Source organism: Pan paniscus, chromosome 17 (assembly GCF_029289425.2).
Source record: "Pan paniscus chromosome 17, NHGRI_mPanPan1-v2.0_pri, whole genome shotgun sequence".
NCBI lineage: Eukaryota > Metazoa > Chordata > Mammalia > Primates > Hominidae > Pan > Pan paniscus.
The window spans coordinates 29,727,570-29,739,085 of NC_073266.2; the positions used below are offsets into that span (position 1 = coordinate 29,727,570).

General features: G+C 43.1%; 1 protein-coding gene across 11 annotated transcripts in view; it reads right to left on the reverse strand.

Moving 5' to 3' along the window:
* MTCL1 (microtubule crosslinking factor 1) overlaps positions 1–11,516 on the reverse strand; it is a 125,888-nt gene that overhangs the window by 106,279 nt on the left and 8,093 nt on the right. For all 11 annotated transcript variants that reach the window (XM_063597201.1, XM_063597198.1, XM_034943596.3 and 8 more), the window contains exons 2-3: positions 7,697–7,921; positions 5,850–6,008 (exon numbers count right to left, since the gene is read on the reverse strand). In XM_063597201.1, coding sequence (XP_063453271.1) covers positions 5,850–6,008; positions 7,697–7,921 — 384 coding nt within the window. The remainder of the gene's footprint in view (positions 1–5,849; positions 6,009–7,696; positions 7,922–11,516) is intronic.

Here is an 11,516-nt window from a genome sequence, read left to right on the forward strand (position 1 = left end):
TCGACTTCCCAGCCTCCAGAACTGTCAGAAATAAATGTCTGTTGTTTAAGACAAAAAAAAAAAAAAAAAAAGAAAAAAGAAAAAAAAGCTATCCCAAGCCAATACTACCCAAAAGAAATTTGGTATAGATGATGAAAGCAGATAAAAAAGACTTTACAGCAAAAAGCAATACATTATAAAGAGGTCATTACCAACTGATAAAGGGAATAACTCATCACAAGGAAGAGTCCTAAATCTGTTTTCACTTAAGAATACGGCATCAAGACCAGGCGCGGTGGCTCACGCCTGTAATCCCAGCACTTTGGGAGGCCGAGGCGGGCAGATCACGAGGTCTGGAGATTGAGACCATCCTGGCTAACATGGTGAAACCCTGTCTCTACTAAATATGCAAAAAAAATTAGCCGGGCGTGGTGGCGGGTGCCTGTAGTCCCAGCTGCTCCGGAGCCTGAGGCAGGAGAATGGCGTGAACCCGGGAGGCGGAGCTTGCAGTGAGCCGAGATCACGCCACTGCACTCCAGCCTGGGCGACAGAGAGAGACTCCATCTCAAAAAAAAAAAAAAGAAAAAAAAAGAAAAAAGAAAATGGCACCAAAATACATAACGCAAAGTTTGACAAATTACAAGAATAAAATTAAAATGTGCAATTATAATGGGACAAAAAGCTATAAAGGATATAGAAAATTTGAATACAGCGAACAAATGAGTCAATACATTTTTCCAAATTGCAACAACACACTAATGAACTATAAATCAATCTTATAACCACCATTAAAAATTTTTTTTAGCTGAATGGAAAATAACAGAGTGTACCCCAAATGACAAAGTTAAGCATTACTTTGTTAAACCTTTGTGTATTTGTAAAACCTTTGTATAGTTGTGTATCGAGTGATGATGCCCTTTTTGCTGTGGGTTACAATTGAAGTCTTCAATCTAACAGATTTAAATCAAAGTCTGCACCCCAAAACACATTCGTCTCAAGCACACAGGAATCATTACAAAATCTGATGATTTACTATGCACAAAAGAAGTCTCAACCAAACCCAGGGAATCTATGTCATTTTCTGAGCTTGAGGAAAGGCAGCCGCAAGAAGTTGTCTCTTAGTTGGTTCTCTCAGACTCTTTTCAATAACCTGAGCTCACTGGAATGATCTAGAACATGTATATGGTCCCGTATAAGTGCTGGCTAACCTGGCTAGTTGTTATTTGTGTCTAGCATGTAATAGAACTCTAAAAATTGGGGGTAGAATGAAATACTGTTCAGTGAAAGAATTAGGGCAATCTTTAAGAAGTGGAAACTAAGCTAAGGTTAACCATTTTCTACTTTTTGAGAGATTCCACTATAGGTAGAGTTGAATACTAGAAGAAATATATCAGAAAAAAAAAAGATGAAAATTGTCTGAGTTTTGTTAAAGCAGAGGGCGTGTGGGTGCCTAGGGTCACAGACTCCAAGAGTGAATAGGCACAGGATGCCAGCAAGCAAGCTGGCTAGTGGGAAGGGATAATTCTAGCCAGATCAGCCCTTTTTTATCAATAGAGAAAGTAACTTTTAAAAGATACACCTCTAGTAGTTCAAAAAGAATCAGAGCACAGAGTCCTAGTCATCATTCTAAACTGCTCTCCCATTTCAGGCCAATGTTTACAGCCCTGGAGTGGGAAACCCAACAGGGAGCCAGGGATGGGTCAGGGGGTAATAGGCAGCTGTGTCATGCAAAAGAGTTAAGACAAGCCAAGGCAAGTCTGTCTGTTTAAGCAGAGTGACATGTTCAGAATTTTGGCATGTAGAGAAAACAAAAGGCAAGGACTAGAAATCGTGTACACATTCAACATGCATGGTCAGCCCACACTTTCAGCTCTCAAATACTCGTCTGAGGTGGGGGACTGGTAAAAGTATGGATAGAGTGGAGAAAGAAAAATGTTTTTGTTTTGTTTTGTTTTTTTAAGATGGAGTTTTGCTCTTGTTGCCCAAGTTGGAGTGCAATGGCGCGATCTCGGCTCACTGCAACCTCTGCCTCCTGGGTTCAAGCAATTCTCCTGCCTCAGCCTCCCGAGTAGCTGGGATTACAGGTGCGTGCCACCACACCTGGCTAATTTTTTGTATTTTTAGTAGAAACAGGATTTCATCATGTTAGCCAGGCTGGTCTCGAACTCCTAACCTCAGGTGATCCACCCACCTCGGCCTCCCAAAGTGCTGAGGTTAAAATTCACGTAACAGAAAACAAACCATTTTCAAGTGCACAGCTCAGTGGCATTGAGTACATTCTCGTGTTGTGCAGCCACCACCTCTATCTCGTTCTAAAACATCTTCATCACCCCAAAAGGAAACCGCCTACCCATTAAGCAGTTGGTCCCACTTCTCCCCTCTCCCCAGCCCCAGGAAACCATGAATCTGTTTTCCGTCTATATGAATTTATCTACTCTGGATATTTCTTATCAATGGAATCGAACAGTATGTCTGGCTTCTGTTACTTAGCAGATTTTCAAGGTTCATCCATGTCCTATCAGGTATCAGTGAGAAAGAAATGTCTAAAGCCTGCAAAAGCCAAACCTACAGCACTGAGCAAGCGGCTGAAGAAGGGAGAAGAGGGTTAAGGGTAACACCATCATCGGCCTTGGGGACTGAAAGGACTCAGAGACCGTTTCACAAATAGGAGACAGAGAAGGTGCAGGTTGGGGCAAGGGGCGATGAGTTTGTTCTGAACAGAGTCTAAAGTGCTAGGAAAAACTCATACTGGAGATGTCCACCAGGCAGCTGAAAACAGTCTAGGGCTTCAGAGAGAAGGGAGTGGTGGCTCCAGAGAGAAGGCATGGAGATGCTGTCTCACGGACCCCTGAGGCCGAGCGGACACACACACACCTGCGACAACTGCTGCTGCTCAGACACACACAACACATGAACTGTCCTTGCCTTTTTCAGGAGGTCACACATCCATTTACAAAACTCCAGAGGTGAACAACAAAAAGTGAGGCTCAGGATAGAAAAAATATTATCCTCACCCCAGAGCAAAGCTCAGCCTGTTTGTACTGGCTTTTGCAAAAAGAACCCATTCACAAAGATAGCAGCTGGCATTTTCCAATAAATATTTCCTCCACCACCTTTGAACCTTGTATCATGAGATACTATCGTTCTCTGCTTCCAGTTTAATCTACCAGCATCTAACCCTCCTGGGACTCCTGTCAGTTCTATGATTCATTTAGAAGTTTGGTGTAAATATGCGGTCCCACCACCCTGACTGCAACTCTGGAAGTAAAATACTTATTTCATTCCAATGGAACAATTCCTCTCAGTAATTCTAACCCACAAAGGGAGGGCTGATCCCTCTCCGTTCTCTCCTCACATCCAGCCTGAGCCAGCATCAGGTTCTCTGAAGATACTTGTCTCACTCTGGCCTTGCTTTTGAATGTCAAGAGTAACAATAATCATTTCTTCCTCCAAAGAGATGCCAAATCCTACACAAATCCATTTAAATGTATGCAACAGAATCTTCACCTACTTAAAATATATATTTATGTTTAGTTATACACAAATGTATACACATATAAAATTTTATAAAATATACTTCTACAGTTGACTCTTGAACAACATACTTTTGAACTGTGAAAGTCCACTTATACTCAAATCTTCTTCCACCTATGCCACCCCTGAGACAGCAAGACCAAACCCTCCTCTTCCTCCTCCATCTACTCAACGTGAAGACTATGAGCATGAAGACCTTCACGGTGATCCACTTCCACTTAATGAATAGTAAGTATATTTTCTCTTCCTTATGATTTTAACAACATTTTATTTTCTCTAGCTTTATTATAAGAAAACAGTACATAATACATACAACATGCAAAATATGTGTTGATTGGCTGTTTTATGTTATCAGTAAGGCTTCCAGTCTACAGTAGGTTATTATTAGTTAAGTTTTGGGGGAGTCAAAAGCTATATACGTTATTTTCTCTTTTTTTTCTTTAAGAAACAGGGTCTTGCTGTGTTGCCCAAGCTGGCCTCAAAGTCCTGGGCACAAGCAATCCTCCCGCCTCAGCCTCCCTAGTATCTAGGACTACAAGACATGCACAGATTTTCAACTGCACAGGAGGTGATCCCCCGCACCCCCAATCCCCACGTTGTTCCAGAGTCAACTGTAAACTATTTTCTATACCCTCTAACTGTTGAGGTCAGGCTCAAACTGAGAAAGGAAATTATTCCAGCAAACTTAGAACAAAGGAACAGGAGGGAAGTAAAGTACCAGCAACTGGTACTTTAATTGAGGCAGAGATCCTTAATTAGAGGACAAATTCCTCGAGTCCTGGGAGCAGACACAAGTCTAAGTTAAGGGGTGAGGGTTACCTGTGATGAAAGCAAGCTCCCAGAAGCTAACCTCTTCCTCTGGGAGGCCACCTCATCTCCCAGGCATGCTCTGATCACACAGCTCTATGGTCCGCCCCCTTCGTTCACTCCTCCACCCAGCATGTGCCAGGCACTGTTCCAGGCATGAGGGCCCCACAGTGAGCCAGACAAAGCCCCTGTCCCTGCCCCACAGAGCTTGTGATGTGAAGGGGCACCGGTAAAGGAGGGGAGGGATAAAAGAGAAATAAAACACACAGCATTGTCAGATGAGCGGTGACAATAGACAAATAATGTCCCAGAACACATATGTCAGATGGGAAGGTGAACAGGGCTGGCCAGGGTGGAGATGGGGACAACTTTCACGAGTGTTGAGGGGAGGGGCTGAGTGAATCTCAGCAAGGACCCGAAAGAGATAAGGGAATGAGCCACAGGTGAGTGCCTGGAGAAAGAACATTCCAGCGAGGGCATGCATGGGAAGAGCAGGGAGGCCGAGGCAGCTGTGAGCAGAGGGGTGGGGGCAGAAGCAGAGAGGGGCACGCCTGCTACTTTGCTGTGATTTGTTTGTTTTGTTATCTGTGGGCCTGACTGAACTGGAGGCGCCTTGAGAGCAGGGCCTGCACCGCACATGCACAACTCTACCCGGAGCCCACGCGGGCCGGAACCAGGTGCAGCAGATGGGAGGGGCATGGATAGGGAAGAACTGTGTGAATCAGGAAACTGTTCCAAAGGAAAAATGAGCCGCTAAGCAAGGCTGCTGGCAGGTGCAGGTAATACACCAGAATTCACTGTGAGCTTAAAGCCTTCGCCAAAGGCTTTTAATTTCAACACATGCAGGACGTTTTCCAAGAAAACACTCAGCTTTAATCTTATAATGGAAGTCAATAACAAAACAGGATTTGCATTGCTGTATGCAAATGAAAAAAATATATATTCATTTTCCAGACTACTTTGCTAGAAAAATCACTCCCTAAAATTTAAAAATGTCTATATTTAACTCATTTTAGCTACACAGGTGGTGTTACATACATTGCCTGTTTACACAGCTTTAACAAACAACTATAACATACTTTCCGGCTCACTGGAGAAGACTCTGGAGAAAAAAGCTACTTCTTAATTCTGTATTCTAGCAATAATAGGCTCCACTTGGACACATCAAAGGAATTAATGGTCAGCTCATCTGAGTGGTAATTACAAAAACTAGCTTTAGACCAGGGCCCAATAAGCATTTTCTGTAAAGGGCCAGATAGAAAATATTTTAGGCTTTGCAAGCATCACACAGTATTGAATCCATAGTCTTCTTTGCTTTTGGGGGCTTTCTTTCCTGTGAGTTTTGCTTGTTTGCTTGTTTGTTTACCACACTAGGAAAAAAATGTAAAAACAATCTAACTTATGAGCCAAACAAACAGGCCACGGTTTGCCAACCCCAGCTTTCCACCACAATGAGAAGGGGGCACTTGGAGTTCCAAGCTCCTCCTTATTAAATGCAAGGGGGCAGGACCCCCACAGTTTTGGATTACCTCTTTCAGTCTCTCCAGCTCATTCTGGAGGGCCTGTTTGGATATTTCCACTTCAATCATCTGTTGTCGGAGAGTTTCGTTTTCATCCTCAGCTTTAGCGCGCTTTTCCTCCACCGTCTTAAGTTCATGGTGCAATCTGACAGATACATCTTTGGCTACCTGCATCGACCCACAGAGATCATTATCAGGATATGAGGCTTTTTGTGTGCTAAGGGTACTATCAGACAACATCAGAGGCAAAATCATTAAGTAATATATTACACCACATAGCAAAGACCCTGGCAATACACAACTGACTTATTGTTAAAAGGAGCAGGAGATTCATTTAAAAATGAAATCAACATCTGGGCTAAAAGGCCACTCTGGCTGGTCTGATGGTGGTGCATTATCAGAACGTGCTAACCTTAGTGTCACTAAAGTTGGTATACAACCCCCCAAACTGCTAAATTTAAATGGCTTTAAAATAAATAAATTGTTTTTAAAGCCCACTTTGGATAACCCTCCTCCCTCAAAGATGATCACCAACCATGCCAATTCTGCCCAAGCTCACGTGCTTTAAGCGAGAAATTCAAATAATAATAAACAAATAAACATTTCTATTCACTAAAGTAATACTGAACCCATCTGCTAACAAAACAAGTAAGTTGCCTGTAATCCCAGCACTTTGGGAGGCAAAGAAAGGAGAATCACTTGAGGTCAGGAGTTTGAGACCAGCCTGGGAAACACAGTGAGACCCTGTCTCTCAAAAAATTATAAAAATAAAAAATAATCCAGGCATGGTGGTGCATGCCTATAGTCCCAGCTACTTGAGAGGTGAAGATGGGAGGGTTGCTTGAGCCCAGGAGTTCGAGGTAACAGTGAGCTATGATGGTGCCTCTGCACTCCAGCCTGGGTGACAGAGCAAGATTCTATCTCTAAAATAATAATAAAAAAAAATTCTCTATGCCTAAGATGTTCAATGTAGTCAAGTTTTAAATATTGTACCGTGGCTCTGGTGTGGTAAACCATTTGAATGAGCAAAGCAGTTAAACACGTTTACTTTCTAAAAGCAAATGAGGCAAGAGGCCTTGTAAGAGAAATATAAATCACCCTTTATCACACTGAATGACATTTTGTCAGTGGTTTATAACTTTGGTAGAATTACAAAGGTTCTTTTCCTGTTATCACACTGAAAGGCTAGATGAGATTTCACAAGTACTCCGGCAATAAAGAGAACAGTATGCATAATTCATCTCCAGATAAATGATTTGATAATCAGGTCATGAGGGCCTCGCTGCCCACGGAGAGAAAATGGCTTAAAGTCTGGGATTTCTTCCCATTATTCCCACTTCTCCCAGTGGTTCTCAAAGACACCTCAGACAATTTGTGATGACTTCTCCTGGCATTAGATCCTCACTACACAAGTCTCGCTTGGGTAATGGGAATGTCAGGATTTCTACATCCTAGAAACCTAAATAACAATAAAAAAATGTTAAGTGATATGATCAACTTTTAAGAGTGGCCTTTGACTACACTGATAATCAATAGATTTTTTAAAAAAATATTTCAGATCTTTCAGAGTTTCTGCAGAATTTCTATCCAACTGTCAGACCCATTGGCAGGTATTAATTCTTCGTTATCACAGATTATCATCATTTTTTTAAAGTTCATATTATGACAAATGTAAACCTTGGGCTGTCAAAGTCATACAACTACACACACTCTATCAGCCATAAAGCAAACCAAGACTGTTTATGCTGCAATCTGTAGAGACAGACACAAGCAGGGAAAAAACACCAGGGCAACGTGCATGTGGCCAGCCGGTCCACAGCAGCCTTGCGGGGTGCACGCACCACCCCCTCACTCACCTTCAAGTCCTGCTCCAGGCTTCGAATAAGCTCGCCATCCACCTGACCCGTCTCAGCCACTTTCAGGCTTTTCTGCTCGGCTTTCCGAAGACGGTACTGCAGGATTCGGCAGTTTTTATTAGCGCGGTCCAGTTCTCGCCGAAGCTCCTGCAGCTGGTAAACATCTTCCTCTAAATAACTGTCTCTCATCTCTTCCATCTCAGCACGGAGTTCATCTAACTCATCCTATGCAAAGCAGACAGAGAAGATTTATGAGCCAAGTACATCAAAAAAGGATGGCATGTCTTTCCTTCATACCCGCTCCTCAATACTAAATATTGAATACCTACACGCTTACCCATCACCTCATGGCCACGCCTGGGTGACAGGCACCAGAACCTCTGGAAATTTGCATATGAGATAATATAATTGAGTATCTGTTCAAATCTTATGTAACCAGAAGCTAAAAAACTGGATTATTCATTGTGGCCTCTCAGAACTTATCCCACTCCCAACATCTCCCTACATGATCAAATAAAATCAACTCTGAGATAATTGAACCTTTCAATTCAAACCAAACATTGACCTAAGCCTTTATCTCTAAGGCATAATCTAGGTACTAAGATGAATCATACGGACCCTGCCTTCAAAGAACATAAACTTCAGTAGGACAACAAGTGCTAATTGCCCTGGAACTAAAACATACCTGCAAATGTCCCAAAAATTCTGTTCCACAAGACGCATCTCAGCATTGACTAAGCGAAGCTATCCACAAATGAGACATTTTCCATTATTTTAAATACACATTGGGTCTGTTTTTTCCCATTTACCTATTCTGACTTTCCCACACCTCCACTCTTTGCTGTCCACAGGAATGCACCCTGAATACAGGGGAACCCAAGGAGTCATTTCATTCCTGGCTCCCCCTCCCCTCCCATTCTACAGCCAAGCCCTCAGCCAGAGCTGCGCCCCTTCCGGATGGATCACCCTGGTCCAGGCCTCCATCCCTGGGGGAGGGGAGCCACACACAGATGTAAGTGGAGACACACAGGTGCCCACTGCTCAGCTGGCCCTCTAATCCTCCTACAGTCTGTCCCCCACCCAGCAGAGTAATCCTTTTAATGTGCAAATCAGACCACCTCACTCCCTACTGAAACCCTCCAGGGGCTTCCTTCTTTCCAGGCCTCCTGGCCACACACCCTCCCTACCCACGACTAGCGCAGGCTCTGAGACTGCTCGCACCTTTGCTTCTTCAGGCCTCAAGACCTCACCTGCTATTCCCACTTCTGAAAACACGCCCCGCTCCAGATCTCTGCAGAGCTCACTCCATCATATAATCTGAGGTCATGCAAAGCCTCCCCTGGCCACCCTCATCAGCCCGAGTCTCTAGTCTCTTGCTGGCTCTATTTTCTTCCCACCTCTGAGTGCCATCTAATAGTATTGGTATTTTTTCCTACTTACTGTCTGTCACCTACACTAACAAGGTAAGCTTCAGAGGGGAGCAAGCTTGTCTGTCTTTCTCCTCTCTGCATCCCGAGCAGCATGGAGCACACGGTAGGTCCTCAATAAATATTGCTGAATGAATACACAGGTGCGCCAGTGAACACTTACAAACACCAAGTCAGAAAGGCGACTAACATCAGACACAACTGCACGCTCGCTTTGTTCCAGTCTTGCAGCCCAGTGATGAAAGCTTCTTCCCAAACCCACAGATGTAGCTGCAGGTATGAGATATTCACTCTACTGAAGTGTTACACAAGATTTAAAGGAGGAACAATTTGGAAGGAGGAAGATTAAGGAAACATTCTAGGGATTTTCTTGACTAGTTTCATAATTGATAGTTTCAGATGCCTCCAGAATAGCATGCACTCAGTTATTCCCATTTACTTTATTCAATTAATATTAAGGTTCAAGAAAAAAAAAATCTCTCCTATACTCAGACACCCTAATTGTCCATTCTCGTCCTGCTATTCCCTTTGTTCCTGGATTTTTACCACTCATGCTAATCCTGTATTTATTCTTAAAAACAGGGATTGACTAACAATAAAGAACAAGGTGCCCAACATCCGAGCCTCAGACAAAAAAAAAAAAAAAAATGAACAAAAAGAAATCTCCTGAAGATGTGTTTATCCTAGGTAAGATTAAGTACAAGAAACACAACAAATAAAAATGTGAATCCTTATGGAAAAATAAGGGTTGGCACAAAATGGGGTGATGATGATGCTTCAGTCAACCTTACCTGCACACAATGGTCTACTGGAAAGGGCACAGATATGGCAACTCATCCCCCAATCCAGCATGTAGGTTCTCTCCACTCTGCCTACACTATCCCATCAAGAGAATGAGCTACTCACTTGACCAGGACTCATCTGGAGCCTGTTTCAATAGGCTACCAAGGAGAACAGATGTTAAAGAAGAAACCTTCACCAACTTCCCAGTAGTCAAATGCATAAAATGTTCTTCTTCTTGGCTCCTAAGTGCTCCTACAGAATTTCTATACCAATGATGAAAATATTAAAAGTATAAGATGTCCTAATGTGTCTTAAGAAAGATCAATCTTAACACTGAAAATGTTGTGAACTCTAACCAAGTTTCATTTCTTTTTTCCTCCATGGAAATCTCTCCTGGTAAATCCTGGTCCTTGTGGGAAGATCTGCTGAAACTGGAAGTTATTGGACTGAGCATAGGAGCTGATCAGCTGAACACACATAAACAGAATGGGTGGTTTGGGCTCTTCAGGGGACCAGAGAACACAGCTCTTTCAGGACAGTGCTTGACAACCTTCTGCAAACCTTCCACAAACAGGAGGTTGTTACTGATGCCTGATCACTGAGGCTTTGAAGACGCCCTATGGGAGCTGTGCCCCTGCACTACCCACTCCTAGAGGAGGTCAACTGCAGACTGAAAGCTTTAAAATGAGCCTTGTGGTTGTCACTCTTTCGACAGAGTGGGAAGTTAGTTCTGAATCTTCAAAAATCAACGTCAAGTTTGATTCACACCCCATCCATGAAACTAATGGATCAGACTTTGAGAAAGAACCTAACCGCAATGCTTGTTTCTGAGTAAAGAGGTAATTGTTTCACTGAGTCATTAATACAAATCAGTTCAATACAAGCAATAATCACTAAATGTTCAACACTAGGTCAATATATGTATATGTATATGTACATGTATATCCACACATACAAATATACAGTGACTCTGGCCATTCTGTTCATGGAAAGAATGGTTTGTGATTGCTTTTCTTTCCAGAAAGCCTGCCAAAGTCATTAATGCCTGGGATTATCGGCAACTAAGACAAAAGTTTTTAAAATGCAATATAGCCCTAAGATGCAAGATACAGCTTCCAGATATAAAATGTCTCTAGCTTTCAGACTTTGCAACAGGAGAGCCCACATCCACCCTAATGTTAAATGCTGCATTTTCATACAGATGTTACAGGCTATGAAAACTGTTCAAGGGCTAGATGCACCCACACCTCCACATCACTGAGCAGACCAGATGTAAATAGCAATATTTTTTGGCACAAATAATCACCAACATTAGTTGTACTGAAAATAAAATTAGGGGCCGGGTGCGGTGGCTCACGCCTGTAATCCCAGCACTTTGGGAGGCCGAGGCGGGCGGATCACAAGGTCAGGAGATCAAGACCATCCTGGCTAACATGGTGAAACCCTGTCTCTACTAAAAATAAAAAAAATTAGCCAGGCGTGGTGGCAGGCACCTGTAGTCCCAGCTACTCGGGAGGCTGAGGCAGAAGAATGGCGTGTACCCGGGAGGTGGAGCTTGCAGTGAGCGGAAATCGCGCCACTGCACTCCAGCCTGGGCGACAGAGTGAGAC